The following is a 25,187-nucleotide window of genomic DNA, read 5'->3' as shown; positions in this document are numbered from 1 at the left end:
TGCTTTGCGTTCATGGCTTTGAGGAAGCTGCACATGAATGTTCTGGAGTTGGGAATAAGTCCGACTGGCACTGAAGGTTTTCCTGACCTCCTTACATTGTGTAAATCTCAATGGACATCACCAATACTGTGTGGTACATCAACAAGCAGTGCAGGGTGGAATTCTAAACCGCCTTGCTTGGATGCTCAACAGTCATTGGCAGTGGGCCCTAGCCAAAACGATTGTCCTGCCAGCAGTTCATATAGTTGGGAGAAATGAGTTTTTGAAATCTCTGCGCAGGTAACACCTGTGGCATCTTCATCCAGAGTTGGTGTCCTAGATATTCAAAGTTTGGTGATTCCCAGGTGTGGATCTATTTGCCATATAGTTTAACATGCTGTGTCCCCTTTGTTGCATGTGTTTTATCTGGGGACACTCAGGAGTCTATATGAGTTACTCTGGAGTGCTTGTTTTGTCTAAGTTATGCAATTCTACCTCTTACTTTTATGTAGGAAGTCATTTGCAAGATATACACTCACAGGGCAAAAGTAATTCTGATAGTTCCAGATTGGGCTTATCGTGTGTGGTTTTTCCATCCACTTTGTTTGAACATCTCTCCATCTTGGCTTCTTCATTGCAGTCTGTTTTCATTGCTGCTGTCTAGTCTTTTCTTAAACCATCCCAAACCCTGGAGATGGAAGGTTTTGCTTACTCTGTATTTTCTAGGGCTGCCTTACCATTGTTTCTGGTCTAACTTCCTCTATATGCATTCCTTTGTCCTTGGGCTTTGGCTTGGGAGTGTTCAGGAGAGTATTCTGCAGGAGTTACTGTCCCTTAGATGAACAAGTTATTTACCTTCATCTTGTTACTTTGTGAGTGATTGTGTTTTATATTTAAATGTTTTACAAAGAAAGAGTTCTGAAAGCTTTTCAGGGCCCCAAAGCATTAACTTTGGCATTGAATGCTGGCATCAGGAGTCTACCGAGCTGTTGCTTGCTCTTTAGTTTATGCATTCAGCTGTCAATAAAATCTTGGGTTCAATCTGTGTTACACTGTCTTCTTTGTGTGAAACTGTTGTGGGAATCTTTCAAGATAATGGCTCTTTAGGTAATGCTTTTTCTCATGAATATCACTCTTATCACATCTTTCTTGTTGCTGCCCTCTTTCTGAGGGCATATTAATATTTTGGTAACACTTTTTAGGTTTTGCCTAGCCAATGCGTACGAAGTACGCATGTGCTAGGAAAAAGCTAATGAGTATAGTATGGGGGCTGGGAATCCACCCCCGTCTTTCATTGGCTAGCTCCATAAATGGAGGCTAGCCATTGGAAGACACGTTTGTCCGTCAATGCAGGACCAGATTCGGGGGCGTTCCCGAGAATTTTTGGCTTTTGGCGACGTCAGCCGAAAGCCTGTTCTCGTGAACGCCCCCGAATCTGGGCCGGCATTGGAAACACCGGAAGAAGATGTCCGGCCCGCCGCCTGGTTGTGGGCGGGGCCGGGAGGACGTGGTTTTCCGCTTCCCCCTTCCTTGGGGAAGCCATTTCCTGCCTTGCCGGTCTCCCGTGTTGTGAGGGAGACCGGAGATGCTGCCCGCAGCGAGATCCGGCCCGAAGGAAGCAGCCGTGTGCCTCCAGCCAGGGCTGCGCTGGGATTGGCCCAGCCGGCCGAGCCTCCGCCACGTCATCCGGAGGAGGAGTGGACAGCGAGTTCCCCGTCTCTCCTGCGCTCTCAGCGCTTCCGGTCACCTTCCCCGTGCTCCTCGTTATGCCCCCACAACAGTCGGGGATCTCTGGTGACGAGTTCGCCACACGCGCGGGGTAGGCAGCAGTCACGCGAGGGCCCAGGGGCTGGCAGGAGGACTTCCCCGGCAGCAGCGCCTCTTCTCGAGGGGCTCAGGCGCGCGTCCAATCCGTGCGCGGCTCTCGGGACGAGCCCCTGATGACGCCGCACGCCTCTCCGGTCCTCGGCCAATAGGAGCACGGCTCCTTCGTGTAGACCCTGGCGGTGGACCAATGGCAGCGCGTCCTTCTCAGGCGAGCCTCCCTGAGCGAGCCAATCCCAGCGCGGCTGCTCCGATGCTGCTCACGGGTCCCGGGCCGCTGGCGGTGTGTTTTCTTAGCGGTTATGAGTCCCGGGTCGCGGCGGTGATGATTCACAAAACAGTCCAGCAAACTAAAGAAAATACGGTAACATTCTGTGTCTGCGAAGACTTCAATCGGAAGGTGTAGCGTTAAGAAAATGTGATTTGGAAATTTCGCCTTTCTTCCATATGCAAAATCCTTCCTCCACAATTATGGCTTTTTCAGTGCTGCCTTCTGAAAGCTTACTTATTGTTAGAAGTGAAATGAGAGAGAGGAAAGGCCTTTACCTTGTTTGGCAATTCTTACAAAGTTACAACTCTGAGGCTGTACACCAACACAGGTGCCACCACCTACGGTGCGACCAGGAGACCATTATGTTTCTGACCCTTCGCCACTCTTATGATTGTGAAAAATCCATCGACCTCTTAGATATTCTGAATCAATAAGTCATTGACACGTATATATTTTCTGTGACTCAGGTCGAAGTGTATTTTGGAAATAGTAAATGTGTTCAAACTAGACAAACCCGTTGTAATGGTTTGTTTACATTCTGCTTCTGATGCCACGACACAATACTTCACCTGCAACACTAGGGCAAGATCCTTGTCTTCGTAAATGTAGAGGCTGCCAGACACTTTATAAAGAAAATTTGTGACAAGAGAGTACCTTGGAAAAAGTCCACTAAATACTTATTTCAGCTATTGAGTGCCCAATCTGAATATCATTGAGTTTAATACGTTACACCACAGAAGGTTCCCAAGGCCAGCGCTTAGGACCCCTGGGTGATAAGCGCTATATAAATCCAATATACAATACAATACAAGGCTAGCAGTGAAGCTGTTGGGCTGCTGCCCCCTGTGGTCTAGAAGAAGCTGACCCACCGTAATTAAAGGTTTCTACTGTGTTGGCGGAAAAATTTGCTTTTGTGTGCTTGGTACCCCACCTGGAGAACATATATATTAGTTTTCATTTTAGCCTTCTTGGTCTGATGTTTGTTTGCTAACCACACAGCCTTGAGCCTCATAAGCTAAAAAGAAGATATTAATATTTCAGAAGGTGAACATTTTTTGGCAAAGGGCTCCCACAAACAGGCCATGGCCACAACGACAGCATTCTGCTGGTCATGCCAGCTCAACTTGCATGTTTCTGTTGTAAAGAAACAAACCCCAAAATAAGTGGTTTGTGTTGAAAAATAGGATAGCAATGGTCGAGACACAATGGAAACTTTTGATTGGAATTTGGGGTAATTGTGATTTTAAAAACTGCTGCACTATTGCACCAACCCCTGGCACCTACCTCAAACCACGCCAAACAGCAGATCTAATCGCTGTTTTCCGGCCAAAACGCTCGCTTCTGCTGCCATTGCCTGCTCGAGGGAGCCACGAGCCACGCCCACCTCTGTTGGCCACGCCCCCCTCACAGGTACAAATAGAGCGCGCTGATCGCTAGCGCCGCACTATTTACTGAGACACTCCTGAGGCGAAAAGCCCGGAGCCGCGCTATAGAAAATCTTTGTTTCGACATTGTATATTGTGATTTTAAAAACTGCTGCACTATTGCACCAACCCCTGGCACCTACCTCAAACCACGCCGAACAGCAGATTTAATCGCTGTTTTCCGGCCAAAACGCTCGCTTCTGCCGCCATTGCCTGCTCGAGGGAGCCACGAACCACGCCCACCTCTGTTGGCCACGCCCCCTCTCACAGGTACAAATAGAGCGCGCTGACCGCTAGCGCTGCACTATTTACTGAGACACTCCTGAGGCGAAAAGCCGGGAGCCGCGCTATAGAATAATCTTTGTTTTAACATTGTATATTGTGATTTTAAAAACTGCTGCACTATTGCACCAACCCCTGGCACCTACCTCAAACCACGCCGAACAGCAGATTTAATCGCTGTTTTCCGGCCAAAACGCTCGCTTCTGCCGCCATTGCCTGCTCGAGGGAGCCACGCCCATCTCTGTTGGCCACACACCCCCTCCGACGCCCAGAACACCCACTATAAAGCATGAATCCATGCCGGAAGCGCAGCGGACGAGCGCAGCGGGCGCGACGATGGCGTGCCGAAGGCGCGCTAAAGGCAAGCTCGTCTGCGCTCGTCCGCGACGAGGACGCGACTAGCGCAGACAACTCTGCTCAAATCTGCTCGCAAACCCCACGCTATACCCATGAAACCCTGCTCAACCTGCGAGAATTCGCACACGAAGGTCAGCCCATCTTTGCTGACTCCGCCTTTCCACTGCATGACTTCGCATATAAGGGTCTGCTCCTGGGAGGCCTTTTGAATGTCAGATCACTGCCAAAGCATGCTAACGAAATTCATCTCCTCATCGAATCTCATCACCTGGATGTCCTCTTCTTAACCGAAACGTGGACTCACGCAGATTGTGACATTGAATTAGCATGGGCATGTCCTCAGGACTTTAAAATTTTGCAACTTCCCAGACCCAAAGGCCGTGGTGGTGGAGTAGGTATTATCTACAGAGCCTCCTGGCACATTAACACCATAGACATGGACTCAGTCCCCGGGACCGAGATCCTCGGCCTCTCCATAAACTGCCACTCCGGAGGTATTTTTACGGCAATTATCTGCTACCGTCTTCCAGGGACTTTCACCTCCCAACAACAGCAAGCGCTACTCACCATCTTTACGAACATGGCAACCTCTCACAATAAACTAATCATCCTAGGGGACTTCAACCTCTGGCCAAACGGTAGTCTAGACACTGGTCTAGAAAACCTCCTGCTCTCTTGCGAAAGCGTGGGACTCTACCAACTGGTTAAGCAACCTACCCACTCAGCAGGTCATCGACTTGACCTCATCTTTTCCAGTTCCGAACTAATACATCTGAACGACATTCTGCCCATGAGCTGGACAGATCATGCTCTTATTAAATTCTACATTACCAGCACAAAAACTAGAACACCGAATCATAGCGCCCTACCAGAATTTATGTACAGAGACTGGAAAGCTCTGGAAAATCTGAGTTCTACCACCGCCGTTTTTAACGTGGAAGACAGCTTCTCCCCTATCAACTCGGTTGAAGACAACTACAGAGCCTTCTGCACAAGGATATTATCCACTACGGACTCCATAGCTCCATTAAAAAAATGCAAACCTAAAGGCAGAGCATCTGCCCCATGGTATAATGACTCCCTGAAATCCCTCAAATTAGCCTGTAAACAGGCTGAGAGGAAGTGGAGACAAGGCTATTGCGACACAAACAAAACTATCTGGAAAAACAAGCTCCTGGAATATAAATCTGCCATCGCTGAGAGCAAATCCACCTACTACTGCTCCACCATAGTCAATGCCGCAAATAGCTCCAAAAGCATCTTCCAGATCCTCGACAACCTTATCCACCCCGACTGTGCCAAAAAAACCATCCCCGCCACACAGACCCTCTGTGATAATCTCGCACAGTTCTTTAAGGACAAAATTGAGACCATCATCCACAATCTTGCCATTCCCCCTTCGCAAGATAATCTCAACTCCCCCGGGGCAGCCACGACTTACCTCGATCCGTTGAGTCCAGGACTCCCACCCAGGGAATTTCTGCTGACTCTCCCCCCTATCTCGGAAGCAGACTTCGAGAGAATGGCACGCGGAATCACCTCTGGGTCCCCCCTCGACCCGTTGCCACCAAAAACATGGAAAGCGTGTGGAACTGAACTCTTCCGCACCCTCCGTAGGATCTGCAACCAATCCCTGTGTTGTGGATTTGTCCCTACCCCCTGGAAGCAAGCACTCATCACCCCGCTGCTAAAGAAACCCTCATTAAACCCCGAGTGTCTATCTAACTTTCGGCCTATATCGCTCCTTCCCTATCCGGCGAAAGTTGTGGAACGCTGGGTTAGCTCCTGTCTATCGACACTTCTAGAGCAGAATCACATTCTGGACGACTTCCAATTCGGATTTCGCCCAGCCCATGGTACCGAAACGGCTGTGCTTACAGCCATGGAAGAACTTTGTATGCGTGCAGACAGGGGCCACGCAGTGGCCTTGATCTTATTGGACCTGTCTGCCGCATTCGATACGGTCAACCATGCGATTCTGCTAAAGAGGCTCAGAGAGGCAGGGGTCGACGGCACCGCCTTGCTCTGGTTCCACTCATACCTGCGAGATAGGAAACAGGCGGTGTCCCTCCCCCCTTTTCAATCCGCCTTTTCCCCAGTACCTCACGGGGTGCCCCAGGGTTCGTCCATCAGCCCGATCCTTTTTAACGTTTATCTGAAACCACTAGTCACCCTGATTAAATCCCACAGACTGAAACCGATAAACTACGCGGACGACACCCAGCTTATCCTCTCCTGGGAGGGGGAAGACTCAATTCCCATGGAATCATTCCACGACTGCTTAAGAGACACAGCCGGCTGGCTGCACAATAATTCCCTGCAATTCAATTCCTCCAAGACCGAGGTACTGTTCTGCACTGGGAGCCGGATTCCTCGCCTATTCCCCACAGAATTCTGGCCCCCGGAAACCCCAGAAAACCCACAGCCGGTCACTAGTGTCCGCAATCTGGGTGTTATGCTAAACAACAAACTCAGCATGGAAACGCAGGTAACCAAAACAGTCTCCACCTGCTCGGCCCTACTGCGCTCTTTACGTAAAATCATGCCACTACTCCCCGCACAGGCTCGAGCACTAATAGTCAGGTGCACTATCCTTAGTCGCCTCGACTATTGCAATGCACTTCTGCTCGAGTCCCCAGCTGTGCTACTAGACAGACTCCAAAGAGTCCAGTCGGCCGCAGCCAAACTAGCCCTCGGATGGACCAGGAGATCCTCGGCCACAGCAGCCAGCCGAGCTACACTGGCTCCCTTTGAAGCAGCGAATAGCCTTTAAAGCACTCTGCCTTGTCTTCAAAGCACTACACAGAACTGGCCCCAGATCCCTACAAAAATGTTTACCTGGTACACCCCCACCAGAACTCTCCGATCCGCCTCAGCCTGCCTTGTGAGGGTACCCAGATTCAACAAGGTAAGGACTGGGGGAAGATCCTTCAGAGTGGCCACGGCTAAACTCTGGAATAGTTTGCCGGTCGACATCCGCCAAATTTCACAACTCCTTCCATTCAGAAAGCGGATTAAAACTTGGCTCTTCCCCTAAATCCCTCACAACCCCTCCCCAGTCTCCCGTATCTTTCCATCTTAGGAGTAATCTCTCAGCGCCAGGATACCTGCCAGGTGACAGACGCGCTATATAAATATTTTAAATAAAATAAATAAATAATTGTACATTTTTCCTATTTTGACTGCCCTTCCTTAAACAAAAGTGTGGTGGGCAGAACAACCGTCGATGGTTGACGGATTGAGGAGTGCAGAATACACTGACCCCCTGCTTCTTGGTCTAACTCAGTCATTGCCCTATTTTCATGTTGATCCCCAGTGTGTGTGTGGGGTCTTGCAGTGTGTGGGGGGGGCTCGCAGTGTGTGGGGCTCGCAGTGTGTGGGGGGGCTCGCAGTGTGTGTGGGGGGCTCTGTGTGGGTGTGTGTGGGGGGCTCTGTGTGGGTGTGTGTGGGGGGGCTCTGTGAGGGGGGCTCTGTGTGGCTGTGTGTGTGTGGGTCTCTGTGTGTGTGTGGGGGGGCTCTGTGTGGGTGTATGCCAGGAAGCATAAATAGTAGTGATTCCCCAAAATTACCCTGAAGGGAGGTATCAAAGTCCTGGGCCTAAATAGGGTCCCTATTGACTTATTCAAAGACAATAGATTGGTGAGCCCCACTATTATTCAACGTATTGAGGAGTGCAGAATACACTGACCCCCTGCTTCTTGGTCTAACTCAGTCATTGCCCTATTTTCATGTTGATCCCCAGTGTGTGTGGGGGGTCTCGCAGTGTGTGGGGGGGGCTCGCAGTGGGTGGGGTTCGCAGTGTGTGGGGAGGGCTTGCAGTGTGTGGGGGGCTCTGTGTGGGTGTGTGGGGGGGGGGCTCTGTGTGAGGGGGCTCTGTGTGGCTGTGTGTGTGTGAGGCTCTGTGTGTGTGTGGGGGGCTCTGTGTGGGTGTGTGTGTGGGGGGCTCTGTGTGTGGGGGGGGCTCTCTGTGGGTATTTGTGTGTGGCATTTGCGAGAGATTAAGCTATTAACATTGTAAATGACAATGCCATTTATTTATGTTAGAAAAAAACATAAATAAAAATAATGTCAAGAGCAATGCCAATAGCTCTAATATTAACAAAGGCAAAACCATTGCATTGTAAATGCTTGTTTCTAACTATTGCTTGACGTACCTGCAATGTGATAGGCGTGTGTTTTGTGATAAGCAGCACCAAATGTCAAAAGTGTGAATTGCCGTAAAACAAAAATAATGCGGACGAAAAGAAAGAAGTCAGTGAGGAGATTTGTATTCCATCCAAGATTTTCTGAGTGGTCTGCTTGAGGTTTTGAAATAGTTGATAATGTGTAAGTTGACACAAGTATTCTCAACAACCAGAGTTGCTCCTGAGGCAAGTAACTTGCAGGGGTGGCTCTTCTTTAGGGGCTTAAGGGTGTAGCCGTGCCACCGGTGAGCCATAACATATTTCACCTCTGCCCAAACTTGTAATACCTTAATTTAGCAGTGTTCATGCAAACATGACTTGCGTGTTTACATGAACTCTCCAGTGAAAAGGTCAGCCCTCCTAGCCTCTTCACCAGGCTCATTATGACAGGACTGGGTTGAGTGACCATCCAACTATTGTATTGTATTAAACACTTGTAAAGCGCACTGTCGCCCAGGGTATCCTGGTGCTGGAGTTTTGTTTTAAAACACAGCACATAGATGGATGTCTGGATTGTGCATGTGAGGAAGGTAGTTCAACTTCAATCCTCTAACAGAGGCACAATGATTTTCATTTAACAGTCTTAGTGAGTATGTCTCAGGCAGCACAGTGAATCTGCTAAACAGGGGCTGTCAGGACACGTATCAGTGCATCCCTGAGGCTAATGAGGAGCCACACAGAGCAGCAGGGGCAGGAACCGCAGCACAGCTTCTTATAAGGCTGTGATTCCCGACCTATCCAGGACTTGGGAGAGGACTTTGTGGGTCTTCATTTTAAACCTGGCACTGCTGCCCTGCCTGACTTATCGTTAGCAATCATGGTTTGCTAGTTCCAACCTCCAGCTACACATTCCTGCACTGCTGCTGCCTCTCAGGAAAAAGTAAGTAAAAAAATAATAATCAACTGTTGTTTCTCTGTGCATGTGTGAGTGAAAGTGTGTGTTTGGGAGTGATTGAGAGAGAATGACATTGTCTGAGAGTGTTAGCTAGTTCAGTGTGTTTGAGAGTGAAGGGGGGAAAATGTTTGCGAGTATTGTAGGAGTCTGGCTTAGTATATGGTGCTCACTTAATTAAGTGAAGCACCTTGCATTAATCCAGACAACCCTTATGGTGATTTTAGTGGTCTTAGACAATCAAAGAAAGCTCTCTAAGTGGTAGCTGTGGAGAGCAACCCTCAGGCTTAGTCCAGAAGGCGTGTTAAGTAGCTTGTTTTACCAGAACTAATCATATAGTGTAGGTTAAGCGAAAAAGAACCACACAATGTAGTTTTAAAAATATGTCTATATTTTGTACGCACTCACTATCACATTGGTATATCTCCTACCTGGAGATATGAACACAAATACAAACAATACTTCAAATGTAAACATGTAAGTAAGCACGAATACACAGTAGTCTCCGGGGGAGACCAAACTATATACTAAAGAAGTGGAATTTGAACTGCGATCGAAGTCAGGACTTGGACTGGAATACTAAAAAGAACTGGGGACAAGAGGAGCCACCTGCGGTAAGTACCCAGGAACCACACGGAGGCTGTGTGCAGAGTGGAAACACAGCTGCATACTCAATACAAGTCAATGGGTAAGTCACAGTTGCAGTTTTCAAGAAGGACCATTCCCAGTGGATCCTGAAGAAACCCAGTGGAAGACAGAAGGTTGGCGAGTCACCCCACCCGTGGATACCCCAGGAACCAGGATACCTACACCAGGGTAGTCTGGTGCGTAGGTGTGAAGTCACCTCAGAAACCGCCATAGACCAAAATGGAGGACTTCAGGAAAGGTGCTGCTAGCGAAGAATGTGGAAGAGTCCGATGGAATCCAAGGGTGGATTTTTGAAGAAGAGAACCGGCAAGCAGAGTGGACCGAGTCTGTGCCACTCAGAAGTGACCAGGAGGCATGAAAGAGCAATGACAACCGATGATGGAAGATGCAGGATGGGTGACTGTGACCTTGTCACTGCAGCTGTGAGGACCAGGGGACGCAGTGTAGGACCAGGAGCCGTTTACTTGCGGTCCCACGTCGGAAGTCGAGAACCTGGGGGTCGGTGTACAGTGAAAGCACCAACTAGCCTTGGCAGCAGCAACATACATGGGGAAAAAAATAAAGTTGCAACGTCCAAGCGACTCACCAATTGCAGGAGAGTCAGAGTAGGCCTCGAGCAAGCAATGGAGCCCATTGAAGCCAAAACAGAGCCTCGAGAGGACCCACAGGCAGAAGGCACATGAGTTGCAAGAGCACTTCGAGCAGCTCGCCAAAGATGCAGGCCCGCGGTGCAGAGGATGCAGTGAGGACGAAGATCTTGACAGGAAGAGATGCTGGAGGATGGACTTTCTTGTAGCTCGAAAATCTCTGGAGTACAGAGCCAACAAGCCTTGGCAACAGCAAGTCGACGTGATGCACAGGGGTACTGTTCCAGCAGTTCCGTAGAGGGATATTGGCCTCAAACTAGCTGAGAGAATAGGTCAGTACTCAACAGAGTGGCAGAACCATGCCTGTGTTGCTGAGCTGTTCAGAGTCCGGAAGTCATCAAGAGCAGCAGACCGATCAGCTTTGTTGCGGTACGTGCAGATGCAGGGGAGTGACTCCTTCAGTCCAAGGGAGATTTCTTCGCAGATGCGCAGAGGCCTGGAGAGGAACCTGGATGAAGAACAGACACAGACTATGAAGAAGACTTGCAGAATAGTGAGACCAGGAGCAGCAGGAGTCTTCCTTGGTGCAGTCATACGATCAAAGTTGAAGAGTCTTCAGGATGGAATCTTGTCCCACAACGAATCTGAAGAGCCACTCACAGGTATGCCCTTAAGTAACCCAGGGAAAGGATTGGAATGATTCAAGCCACCCCACCCCACCCCAGCCCAATACACTAAGTCCTGTCTGGAAGGTGGTCACACCTCAATGTGGCAGGAAACCTATTGTTTTACTTTCCCCTTTTCAAGCTCAGCTCAGCAGCAGGAGGGCAGAATCGGGTCTGGGGTCGGCAGCAGCACTAGCTTGCTGGCAGACCCTGGAAGGCTGTTACTGGGAGTACTGGGGGCTTCCTGGAGGAGCGACCCAGTAAATTGAATCATACCTTTAACACCTGTAACAAAGTGGGGTATGATTTCAACCTATTTGATACCAAAAATGATCTGGTTCAGCACTGCTAATATATAGTTAGCCATTGTGGATTCATTTTTATTTATTTATAAAGCTCTAGCATTCGTCCAGAGGATATCACAGCGCTAAAGGAGAGTAAAACATAAATGAGGAGTTCATCAGGGGGGAACTAGTAACGAATCAAGCTTTGGGGAACAAATGCGTTTTCAGTTTTCTCCTTAATACCAGGTAGCCATCAGTGAGCTGAAGATCAAGCGGAAGTTCATTCCAGAGTGTCGCCGCAAGATTGGAAAAGGAGTGACCCCCCTACTCTGGACTTCCTGATCCGTTTCGTCTGTGCCAGTACCTGGAATCGCGATCTAAAGTTCCTCGCGGGTGCATAGAATTTGACTCTATCTTGGAGGATCTTTGGGCCCAAATGATATAGGACCTTGTAGGCATGGCTCAGCAATTTGAAATTGTCTCTTTGTCTCATTGGGAACCAATTTAATGCCCTCAGACATTCCGATGCTGAGCTGTACTTGCTTTTGTTACATACCAATTTGGCTGCCGCGTTCTATACCAGCTGCAATCGTGAGAATAGATAGTCCGCCATGCCAACAAATAGAGCATTTCCATAGTCCAGCCCGTTTATAAGCAAGGCTTGGACAATGGTTCTCCTACATGCTATGGGGATCCACTGAAAGAGTCTTCGTAACAGTTTTAGTGTTGCAAAGCTTTTCCCAAATAGAGCACATATATCATCTTGCATGGTGAGAGCACTATCAACAAGAATGGCCAAATTTTTTGCAACTTGTTTGGGGGCGTAATGGCCCATGGCCACCATATTGTGTGAAAATGGCTGACCACACTAACAAAGCCTGGAGAATCGACTCAGTGTTTGTAGGGTTGTCCATCTCATGCAGGGCACCCTCACACTTATAGCCTAGCACCCTGCCTTCAAGATTGAAAGGTCTGCCTTAGGGGTGACTTATTGGTTTTAAGTGCAGTGGCCTCAGCTATATAAGGAAACGTATATCTATAGTAAGTGGTGCTAGCACCAACTTACACAGGCTGCTATTACAGGCCTGTATTCACAGGTTGCGTGGTCTCTCATGGGTGGCATAATACATGCTGCAGCCCATCGGTGACCCCTGGTTTACATATGTCCTGGGTACCTTAGTACCATATACTAGGGACTTACATGGGTACACCAGTCGCCAATTGGGAAGGTACCAAAGTATTTTCCACTGTCAAATTTAGGGAGGAATCAGAGTGACTGGGGTAGGTGGGGTCCTGATTAGCAGGATCCCAGTCAGACTAATCATAAAACAGAATAACACCAGCAAAAAGTGGGGGTAACCATGAAAGCAGATCCTACTTTCCTACAAGTTTGAATAAGTGAAAGTGTGGGCGAGGGAGTTAGTAAAGTGAGGGAGTAGTGTGAGTGAATTAGAATAAGGGAGTCAGGGTCAGATTGTGAGAAGGAATGGGAGTGATTCAGGAGTGCCTTTATTCATTTTGCAGCAGGTGCAGTTACACTGAGGCTCAGAGGCCCATGTGCACCTGCATCTGCTGCACAATTAAAGCAGAACATCTTTACCCCATGAGCTCATCTCAGAACTCCTGTACACCAGTAGTTGTGATTGACGGTCAGTCATTGTGAAAGTGTGAGTGTGTGCAAGTGTGTAAGTGAGTGAGTGTGAGTGTATGGGTAAATTTTTGTGTGAAGGCACGCAAGGCAATGTTTTAAAACAGGGAACCTGTGGCAAGTAATGCGCCCTACCACTTTCAGGAATTACCATCTGCCACTGGTAACTTGTTCCTTATGCTTCACATTTCTCATGCAGTGGTAAAATCCCTCAGATTAAAGGTATGAATGTTGTATCCACAAATGCAATGCCCAAGCATTTAGGAGCTTTGAGCCCTGTGGTCTTAACTTTTGATATTTTACTACGTTGATGTGTTTTATTGTTGCAGAAATGCTCCTTTTTCTTCTATATTTTAGATGGTGATTTATCTATGCAGGGTAGCATTGGAAGCTTGTCTTTAAGTGATCTGACAATCAATGGAGATTTTTACAGGGAACGTTTTACTACCAGTGGTGAAGAGGCACTCACATTTCAGATTTTTAAGTAAGTATATGTCACCTTCTTTGCCCAATTTCAAAATAAGTAAATCAAGTGTGTAATATCCCTTAAAGAATATGTTGTTCTCGTGAATAGCTTTACACAGAAAAACACTTGTAGATCAATCCTGCCAAGAATTCTTTGGGGGATTTCACTGAGGAAGCAAGCCATGCAAATGTTCTCTGAGAAATAATCATTTTACACTTCTATGCTAATGCTCCAAATAATGTACAGGTTCATACTCAAGCATTTCTTTATGACTTATTCTGGGGTGAAATCCATCTAAAATACACTGTAGTTTGGGTGGATCCTTCCATGGGTAGTGAGTGATGAATCATGTACAATGATGAATGAGGCTGCAGCATTGGCTCTCCATTGAAGATTTGTAAAATGTAATATACATATTTACATGCCTGCACTGCTGTTGATTGGGTGGCAATATATGGGAAAAGATTATTAGAGTGTGTTTTCCGCTTGAAGAGAAAGGAGGTTGCATCCGTTTTTATGTTATTCCACTACAATGGAGGGGTACAAGTAGACTGAATTGTCAGGATCAGTATGAAAAACATTTTTGTTTGGGAAAGGCTAGTAGATGGTGGTTGTGAGGCCTCAGATTTGAAGAGTGGGCATAGTGGAAGAGGTGTTGTTGGACGTAGGGATCACAGGGTACTATGAAGAGCTTTAAATCCCAAATGTTGGAGTTCGCAGAAGGTTTTTCTGTTTTTTGTTATTTTAGGTGCAGGTTTAAGCATCCTTAATGATTGGGGTTGACTGTGTGGTACTCAACCCAACAGAGCAGTGTGTGCATTGACCACATCATATCAGGACTTTGAAAACTAATACAAGACTACATTACACAGTGCCATTCCACTCATGTGCCAGTGTGATGTTAAATAAACATCAAATAATGTGCAGTATCTGTGACAACAAAATGTAACCAAAAACATTATAACATTGATTGCGGTTTCATTGTAGCTTGCCTAGGTAGGTCAAACCCATCATAAACATATAAGCATAAGATAATTTCCATCCCTAAGGATAAACCCATGTCAACTTAAAACTTATGCTTCAGAAAAGCTGCAGTCAAGAGGTCCAGGAAATTTTTATATGATCGCTATATTGCCATACAGTTTTATAGTTCAAAACAGAAGTCTTATCGACCATGAGATTTCACAGGTCTCAGGCTCCATTTTGTAATTACACGGTATGTAAACCCCAGCCAGAAACTTGCGGTTGTTTTGCAACAAGAAACTTTTGCTCTGTTTTTCCTCTGAGGTGCACATGGCGTTTCTCAGGAAACGATTGTCAAGGCATCCTCATTTTCTGTAAAGAAATGAGGAAAATCACTCTTGCTTATGAGAGATGTTGAGAGATGCTCAAGGGCTCAAAAATGAAACAGAACTGTTTGTCTGAAATAGGTGACAAAGATCAAGGTCCCGTTTGCAGGACCTGAAAGAAAGGCCTTAAGAGGCCACCAGTGGAAAGCATGACGGAATATTACTGCCTTAATAGTGCTGTCAAATAGCCGCTCTGGAGGTCTGCTGACCACTTAGCTCAATTCCATCCATTGCTTTACTTTTTAGGTCTGGCTTGACAGCGCAGCTGTCCCATTGCCTTACGTGATCAACAGAAAAATCCTCAGAAGAACTACTTAGAGGGGCTTAGACTACTTGCACCTGTGTGTTGGTTTTCCTGAGTGCAGCATTTGGTCAGACAGAACTGTGCTTCCATTTAAAAAATACAGTTTTTTTGCCCTCTGGTAAAGCTTATAATTGATACAGTGGGACTGAGTTGGTTAAAGTGCCAAGCCAACACACAAGGCAATAGGCCTCATCTGTTTATTAATAAAAACATTAGGCCTGACATATGTTTTGTGAAAATGTCACCAGGTATTTAAGGGTCGATTGTTATTACTCTGTTTTAAAGTCTGTTACATTGCACAATAAAAACATTGGGCCTGACCTGTTTCATGTAAAAATAGCAACAGTCATTCAAGGGTCGATTGTTATTACTGTAGTAAAGCATGCAGACAGATGTCTTATTACTTGTAATCTCACTGATTCCAGTAGTAGGCAAGACTTTTGGGGTTTGGTTTTTTCCTCAGACATACCTGGGGATAGAAGATTCACACTTGATATTCCTTTTCTGATGGATACTTCCAACTGCAGATTTCTCACCACACTCCCCAGCATCTAAAATGGATCCGGACACTTTTCTTCAGCAGTGCTGCCGTATGCTGCCTTTTGGTGTTGTTCAGCTCCACTTTGAGTTCATACTGCCATGGAAGTGACAGAGCAGAGCCGCAGTTAACACCACCCCTGCGCACTGATGATAGTTCCTTTCTTTTTGCACCTTCCAACATGGATCCAAACTTCGGCATCCAATCTTGTCAGATTTCCAACAACTTCTAAAAACAAATTCCTCTGTGATAGGGAATAATGACGCTACCCAAAATGACAGGTTGAAACCATGGAGCGACTTTAGAAAAGAGATATCAGTTACAACCCACATCAGGTGTGACTCTGGTGTATGAGTTTTGGCCACACCTCAGTGGAGTACAATTAATGTGCCTTCGCCCACTCGAAGATAGTCCAGGACTGGAAAGCAAAGCTGTATGTTGCCAGACACAGCCTTCGTGCAAGTCCCACTCCAAGTCATGGGCTCGAACTCATTCTCATGCCAGGAACTACTCCCACGTGTGGTCAACTTTAATTGTGCAGTTCTGTAGTAAGTTAGAATAGATTTCCAAGTGTAAAAAGTGAAGCAGAACTCAATGCCATCTGGCCACTTGGAACCTAAAGTGAAGATGAGATGGCCTTACAATGTCAGTTATAGATCTTTGAGATCTCCAGTCAGCCGATTCTGGTGTGCCCAGAGTTTCCTGAGCCATTGACGACATCACAGCATATTGATGTCATCAAGAAGGCTATGCTGCAACCTCGCTATCGGCCCAGGTCACGTTCTGGAACTCCCTCCCACTGAATGTGCCGGCCCGAGTGGCGCTAACCAAGATGATACTGCTCCCCCAGCTCCTCTACTTTTATGCTAACCTACCAGTGTATGTACCGGCACGCATATTCAAGGGGTTGGAAGCCCTCACCAGGCGCCTCATCTGGAATAAAGGGCGCCCCCGGGTAGCATTGAGGACCCTCTACGCGGCCTCGGACTCTGGAGGCTTGGCGGTTCCCAATCAGGAACTATATTACTTAGCGGCCCAGCTACAATGGGTTGCTTACTGGCTGAGTGGTAAGAACCTGATGGATACGGCCACGATCGACACTACCCTGTCCCCCGTACAGGTGCTGACACTATTCCACCCCCTGACGCGGGGCCGACCCCCCATTCAGATCCATGTGGCAGTCGCGAGGCAGTGCTTTATGCGGAGCCTCAGACTCACCAAAAGTACGGTACCCTATGCCCCGAACCTGCCTCTACTGGGGAATCCCCTGGGCACTGGCGCGCTGTCTTCAACCGAGCTACGCAGCTGGACTGCGGCAGACTTGGACGAACTGGGCGGCCTGTATAGTGATTGAGAGCTGTTGCCCTTCGAGACCTTGGCCGCAGACACCGGTCTGCCAGTGGGTCAATTTCTGGCGCACGCCAGGCTTCTCCGCGAGCTAACGAAGGCATGGGGTGACCTGGCCCACGAGCCGTTCACACATATGCTTATCCAGTATCTACATGTGATAGGCGATGGTTCCCATATAGTGCATTGGTTAGCACAAGCGCTGAACAGTCATACTCAATTCTCCTCCCAAAGGCTGAGGGAGAAGTGGACGACCGACCGGGGTAGTGTCTGGTCAGACAAACAGTGGGCCGCGGTTTTGGCAGGCGCCAGAATTATTCCTCGCAACGTGCGATTTAAGATCATCCAATATTACATAATACACCGCGCGTATTTGTCCCCAGACAAACTGAATCGCTACTTCGGACTCACATCTTCGGCGTGCTCCAGGTGCGGCCTCCTGAACTCGGACTTCCTGCACGCACTCTGGAGTTGCGCCCACCTCACCTTGTACTGGTCGGCGGTCGCTGACACATTGACGGCGGCCACGGGCGATACCCTCCCCAAGACGTGGGAAGCTTGCCTACTGGGGCTCTACAAGAGAACCAAACAGACCAAACTAAGGGCACGTTTCTGGGACCTAGGACTCATTACGGCTAAGCGACTCATCACGAAACGATGGAAGAGTGCCGCCCCCCCCCCCCGCGCCCTGCTGACTGGCGTCGCTCTTTCGACAACTGGGCTTGCGCGGAGAGTGTGTCTCTACACAGGGAAGAGACGGCGGGCCTCCGGAAGTACCCGATTGCCCAAGACTGGGACGTTGCCCTGACCGCGTACCACCGGGCGTGCACCCAGGCCGGTATAGAGTGACCGCCCCGACACGGAACAGTGAGGGTCCTGTCGTCTACCGTCCGGTTGTGACGCGAGCCCCCCGGCCCCCCCCCTTCCCTCCCCCGGCCACCGAGGTCATGCCCAACAGGAGGAGTCCCCTGTCGTTCCCCCCCCCCCCCACCCCCACCCCCCGCCCTGAGGTCGCAGCAGCTCTACATCCTCAGCCGCCCCCACCCCCACACGGCCCACATAGGGTGCAACATACACAGCTAGGATCACTGATACATTACTGTACACGCAAATACTAGTCCAACTGTTGTTGAAATGTTTCCCCCTCCCCCCTTCTTTTAATTCCCTGTTGTGTCTCTTGGTTGGCAGTGAGATTGTTTCTGCTGTACTCATGATGATGTTCGATTTCCCCTCCCCGTTTACTCTTCACACAATGCCTGTTGGACACTGCCAAGATCAGGAGACTGTAACCCAGCGACCCATATGACAGTATGGGATGTGATCCTGCCTTTGACTGCTTCTGTGCCGACCAGGGAAAGCGGCCTAAGACAATGGTTGTTGGCTATCATGACCACCTTGGTCCTTTTGCAGTGCTGCGGGCTACGAGCACTGCAACCCGAGACTTTTCCTGGCACTGCCGTTTGCGGACTAATGCATCTCCCCTGGCTACTGTTTATTTTCACTTATGTATGACCGACATGTCAAAACATGCTACTAGCTGGGTAACGTTTGTAGTAGTTATTCTTTTTTATGACATTGTGTGATCAATTGCCTTATCACCTGTGAAACTAAATAAAGTTTGGGACCATTGGTCTTAAAAAAAAAAAAAAAAGAAGGCTATGCTGCAGAATGTTGGTGTGCTTCTGACTCCTTCTGGCATGTCTTTGGGCTCTAAGGAACTGCCAGGGCCCCCAGTCCGGTTACCACCAGCAGATCCATCCTCTGCTCAGTCTGACCCCATGGAACCCGTTTCAGGCCCCGTACTGACACTGGTACAGACTTCTATACCGGATCACATGCTGTTACCGATGCAGACAAAGAGATCCTTTACTGATACGGATGTCAGACACCGAACCCACTTTAACTTGATTGCGACTGATAGTATTCTGCAAAGTCACAAAAGTACAACTGGTCATCATGTATCCTGATTCTGCCCCCATGCCTCTGTCCTTTTGTACATACCAGCAGAGGCTCCATTCTCTTTTGTTTTCGTCTCTGACCTTATGCCAGACTAGGCACACCCCGGGATGGGGATGGGGATGATGATGATGATGATGATGGGGATGGGGGTGATGGGGATGACTTTCCTCCCTCACTAAACAGATGACATATGGATTTGCAGGATGCCAATGGGCTTAACATCTCTCCTGGGGTAGAGCCTATCTTGCCACTTGGACCACTAACAAAAGAAAGTGCCTCATTTTCATTGTGATCTAGAGGGCAGCTGCGGCGTTGAATTCACAGCTGCCTTCAGTGGAGACCAAAATGAATGTCCTGGCAGAGGTTTTGTAACATGGGCCAGTTACATCTAAGCCCTCGTTCCCTTTTAATGATGCCCTCACTGATGCCTTGATGGGCACTTGGTTGAAGCCGACAAGCTGCACTGGCAGCATCTGGTAGATCATAATTAGCATCTACATCCCAAGGCCGTGCAAGAGATCTTCCAACAGAGGAGAGACCCTGGCTGGATCTTTGTGTCAGTTTCTCAACATTGTGCTCCTTTGCATCATGGTACATGCAGTCCACAAATGGCACTCCACTCAGTGTTGACTGTAGTGTTACACCAGAGTGTGGTGTAACACTACAGTCAACACTGTGTGTGGCGTACACTACAGTCAACACTGAGGGGAGCTCAAATTGTGGACTGCATGTACCATGATACAAAGGAGCAAACTTTTCTGGGTTGTGATGCAGTGTCTGGTCATACCCTTTTTCCTGCCCAAACTGATTTTCATGACCTCCTCTACCATTTATCAGTAGTTCCTAATGCTCCTTTTTGTAAAAATTGTGTTCCGGCCCATTGCCTACACTTCGTATTGCCCGAGCCGGAGTTTTTGACCAGAGCCGGAGATTCCAGCCCAAATGCGGACGTAAAGATATGACTCAGTTCAGTTCAGTTCAAAAATCAAGTTTATTTGGACCATTGTCCTTAAACAGATAAAACATTCTAAAAACAATTCATTGTCAGATAAAAACTTCAAAACCATATACATCTATAACTCATTAAAATTCATCGCACAGGGCTTAGACTAATCGCAATTCATAGTTCGTTTAACTTTTTGCATAAAAATCCCCAGAGCATAAGCAATATCCAAAGAGAACATTTCTGTTAGGAGCATACTTGCAGCAAGTCTATTATGGACACCATATTTTTTAAAAATTGGACATAAAATCTCCTTTCGAAGTTTTAAGAGCTTTGAACAGTCTAATAAAATATGCATAATATCACACGAGGTTCCCACTATACACTTACAGTTTCCAGCGCTATCTATCATCTCTGATTTTGCTCTAATATTACCATAATAGGGGTTCAATCCAGATCTTAGTCTTAGAACCTCTCTCCTCAGCCATCTATTCGGTAATCTATCCATATAAGGGAAGTGTATATCTTTTTGCCAGGCCTGGGCCATAAACTGCACTGACTTTTTCGTCGCCAGATAAGCTAGGCCCTCGAGATACCTCATATCCAACCTCCCTCAAGGCCTTTCCCGTGATCTCCATTTGCAGAGACACAGGATTTACATCAAGACTTAGCAGTTTGCCAACCATACTGAGGGAATTTCTAACCCCTTTAGCCCATATTCGTTCACTCACCAGTACTTCTCTCTTACACCATTGCAAGACCTTTAGTTCGTCCTCAGTACCCAGGCGTTGCCAAAATCTCACTAAGGCCATACAAACTGTTATCTTCCATGAGGTTACACATGTTTCTAACCTTACAGCTTGCACCATGGAGCTTTTAGGAAGTGAGAATAAGTTTTTCAAAGCTTTTCCCTCCTCTACATCCCATCCATGTTTGCCACCCAAGAATAGTAACTCTGCCCCATACAGGAATTGCGGGGGGATCATAGCTAGATAAGCCCTTAAGACTGGCCTTTCAGATTTTTCTCCGTAATTTCTATTAAATTTCTTAAGGCCATTTATAGATACTGCTGTCCTTGTTCTACAAGCATCTAGGTGGGTTTTCCATTTTAGATTTTTCTGAAACCACATCCCCAGATACCTGTACTCTTCTACAGTTTCCAGCTTTTCAGTACCCAGGTACCAACTGAATCTTACTTCCTTTCTCCCAAAACATAGAATCTTTGTTTTGTCCATATTAACCACTAATTTTTTCAACTTACAATACTCATGGAAGCTATTCAGCTTTCTTTGTAACCCAATCTCCGTTTGATCGAAGATTACCAGGTCGTCAGCGTATAAAAGGCATGCTATATGTTTCCCATTTATTTTGGGGCTTGCCCCCCTTGCACTACCTAAAGTAGAGGGTAGGTCTAGTATAAAGAGTGAAAAAAGTTGGGGTCCAAGACACACCCTTGTCTTAACCCATTTCCGATTTCAATTTTTCTTGATATACTCCCGTCTGTGTCTAAGATAATCCGTGCCCAGTTTGCAAAGTGCAGAAGTTGTATTAGGCTCAGCAATTCTCTGGGGATATCATAGCCAATCAATGTCTCCCACAGCTTCCCACGGTTTACTAAGTCAAACGCAGCGTGGAAGTCCACAAAGCAGCAACACAACCTACCATTCTGCTCTATGGACTTCCCCGCTATAGACCAAAGTGCAAAGCAGTGGTCGATCGTCGAGTGGCCCTCCTTAAACCCCCCTTGTTCTGGTGGTATGACTTGGTTCAGCTCTGACCAATCCTTCAGCTTTTCTAGGATCAATTTGGCGAATACTTTTTCCCCTATATCCAACAAATTAATTAACCTATTATTTTTGGGTAAATTAAGGTCCCCTTTTTTGTGGTTCGGCCTTATTATTGCCCCTCTCCAAGTTTCTGGGATTTGGCCTGAGGTAAGAATCCCTTGGAACAATTTAGAGTAGAACAGAGCCCACCAATCCATCCTCTTTTTTATCACCACCGCAGGGAGATTCTCTGGGCCAGCTGCTCTTGTCAAATTTAAGTTAGACCCAATTTTTTTGACATTTTCGATAGAAAAATGAGCCTCCATTTCTTTACTCACTCCGCTCCATACTATAGAATTCGAGCATTCTGTTTTGTTCCAGGCCCCATAAATTTCCCCCAAGTAATTTGCCCACTCATTTTCTGGGATCACACATTTCAGGGTGCCTCTTTCTTTATTTGAACTTTCTTGCACCAATCTCCAAAACCCTTTCAAATCTTTGGATTCTATAGCGTTCAGCAATTTTGCCCAACAGCTCTCTTTAAAACATCTTTGTTTGTTTGTCACCAGCATTTTATAGAGCCTCCTATGCTTCTGGAGATTGTCCCTCAGTTCTACACTGTATTTTACCCTTAAACTTCGTTCCTGATGCCTCATTACTCTTTTGGCCTTCCTACAATCCTCGTCAAACCATCCCCTCCCTTTCTTATACCCTGTACTTCCCCTCTCGCCTCTGGAGTTTCTTTCTTTTATTTTTACCCTCAGGCAATCCACTAATACCCGAATTGAGTTCTCAAACCAGAAACACTCATATACAATTGGCATATCTTCCACCAACAGCGTCTGTTGAACTGCTACTAGTTTTTCCAGATATCCCTCCGTAATCCTAGTTGTGAGGCGTCTGGGATACTCAACTTGCACCGGCAACACTGTTTCCCTATGATGTTTCTTTTGCTCACATACTTCCAGCCTTAGCGGGAAATGATAACTTCCCTCTTAGTCTGTCACCTAAAATTTTTTGATTAACTCAAAATACCACGCATGTATATAAACATAATCGATTGGGCAGGGTTGCTGGCCTGACTTGAAGGTTCGCTTTGCAGGTCTATCTACATCAAATCTCCCATTTTCACAGATAAACCCCAACGCACCCAACATTTGACCTAAGGCCGTGTCCAGTTCTAGTATTACATCTCTTGGATAGGTCTCGTTCATAGATGTCAGATCTTCATTCAATGTTTCCAACTCTTCCCTATATGGCCTCATTTCCCCCCTCTGAATTTACACATGTACGATAATAATGCCATCAAACCTGGAGTCGGGGTTCAGCAATAACACTCTACATCCTATAACCCATTTACATTTTGCATTCAACAAAACCACTTTTTTGGCTATTTTAGTTGATACCAATGTCGCTTGTCCCCCTGAGGGTCTACCAAAATATTTTCTTGTCGCTACTTTTGTCTGTTGAGCAAACCCTTCACTTACTTGGGTATCGTCACACAGCCATGTCTCTTGCAGGCACACAATTGCACATGTCTCAATAATCTTTTTTAAATTGTTCGTCTAATTCTTCTGGTCAGTGTAGGAAGGTGGATACCTGACTATGGTTGCCCCCAACTTTTTGCCTGTAGTTTTGCTGGTTTTCCGACTTAGTTGACCTGGGGCCCTGCTATTCAGGACCCCAGGCCTACTGCTCTCTCTGTAAAATGGATTCCATGTACCCTAGGTACATATCTAATTGGTACTGTGCCACCTTATCAGACCCTGTAACTCAGGGCATAGGTGTACCCAGGGCCTACCAGGGGCTGCAGCATGTATTATGCCACCCCTGGCTGGCCATCTAAATCTGACACAACTGGCTGCACGACAGCTGGGGCAAGGTGGTGTACTCACCCTTTGCTTTAGATATAGTATACCTATATCTAACCCTAAAATGGACACCCGTATTCCTATCAGTCACTCCTATGGCAGGCCTTGACAATCCTGAAGGCAGAGTGCTTGGACTCGTGTGACATGGTGCTCTGGCATGAGCTGAGCCCGTTTGCAGCTTGCGGAACCAAGTCCTAATAGCTGTTCCATGATAACGCGTACCATATACTCTTAAGTGCGTTATAATCCTCGCGGTTATATGCTAACTCTGTTATCGCTTTATCAAAACATGCCGAGTAAGGTGTCATACGAATTGGAATACTAACCCCTCGCCAATTCTGGCGACGGGGTTAGCATTCCACCCTTCTAGAGGAACACGACATGTATGTAACTGTGAACACCGGTTAAAGTTAACTCAAGCCTCAGCATCACAAAATGGATGCTGCCACCACAGACACAAGTCTGACCTCCTGCTGCTGGGAGTCCTTCCAGCGAGGGAGGCTTGGACAAAAGGTTTCCTGTCAGGGGCGGTGCTAGCACCATCCCAGACAGGGTTTTGTGTATCCTGGGTAGGCAGGGCTTTAGAGGAAGGTGACTGCAAGTGGCACCCCGGTGCTCCCTATGCATCTGCCGGCTAGAACCAGTTCCAGGGGCACACCAGCCCCATAGCTAGGGAAAGTCCGGCATGGGAGAGGGGTGTAACCACCCCCCTTCCTGGTCCCACCCATGGGCAGGACCTAGTCGCGTGCCAGCCCCTTTTACTAGTATAAAGATAGGAGCGGGCCCCCTTCCAAATTAGATCATCTTTGAATCCTGAAACTACTTTCTACGAAAGGAACTCTCAACTTCTTCTCAAGATTTCTCCCTTGTGACTAAGGAGTAGTCACCCTGCACTCGCAGGCACCATCCAAGAACACTGCGGGTTGCTGCACGTCCTTCCTCCGGAATCCGACTGACCAGCACGACGAGACCCGGCTTCCCCGGCACCTCTGACCTCTACCCACATCGTCAGCTCAGCTGAGATCCGTGGGTGCGACGAGACCTCGAGGGACCGGCCATCTTCAAGACTGCACAACGCTTGCCCAGCACGACCGCCGAGGGATCCTCGAGTGAGTGCTTTGGGGTCTGAGAAGCCCCAACCCTGAGCAGCTCCAGCACCGAAGTCCAGCCCCCCAGCATCCACCAGATCTGCGTGGGGCCCTTCTGCTCTTTGCTGCTCACCGCGTTGTCTGGCTACTAGCCCGCTGGCTTGTGGCCTTCCCGACGACGAACGACGACATCAACACTGCTAGTCTGGTTGCTCCAGACTGGCCCTTGCTCCCCTTCAACAGAGGAGCCCCCCGGACCCTCCTGGTCCACTCCAGACGCCATTTTGAGTCCACCGCGTGGGCTTGCATTTGCCAAGACTTGTTGCCCCAATCCTGGGTCCAGCGACGTCGACAGCAGATACCATCGTGGGACAGCTCGCACCTCCATCCTGGTCGCCGACAACGCCTCCTGGTCCGTGAGACTGCAGAGCCCAGCGTCGCCCACTCACCTGGTCGAGGTGACTCCATCCGGTGCCATCCTGGTGCCCATCTGATCACTGGCTAGTGATTC

General features: G+C 47.8%; 1 protein-coding gene across 2 annotated transcripts in view; it reads left to right on the top strand.

Moving 5' to 3' along the window:
• VPS13D (vacuolar protein sorting 13 homolog D) overlaps positions 1-25,187 on the top strand; it is a 2,754,556-nt gene that overhangs the window by 702,324 nt on the left and 2,027,045 nt on the right. For both annotated transcript variants that reach the window (XM_086921894.1, XM_086921893.1), the window contains exon 23: positions 13,403-13,529. In XM_086921894.1, the coding sequence (XP_086778020.1) occupies positions 13,403-13,529 (127 nt within the window). The remainder of the gene's footprint in view (positions 1-13,402; positions 13,530-25,187) is intronic.

Source organism: Lissotriton vulgaris, chromosome 5, assembly GCF_964263255.1.
Source record: "Lissotriton vulgaris chromosome 5, aLisVul1.2, whole genome shotgun sequence".
NCBI lineage: Eukaryota > Metazoa > Chordata > Amphibia > Caudata > Salamandridae > Lissotriton > Lissotriton vulgaris.
Note: the sequence above shows the minus strand (reverse complement) of the source record. Positions and strands in the feature narration are given on the sequence as shown.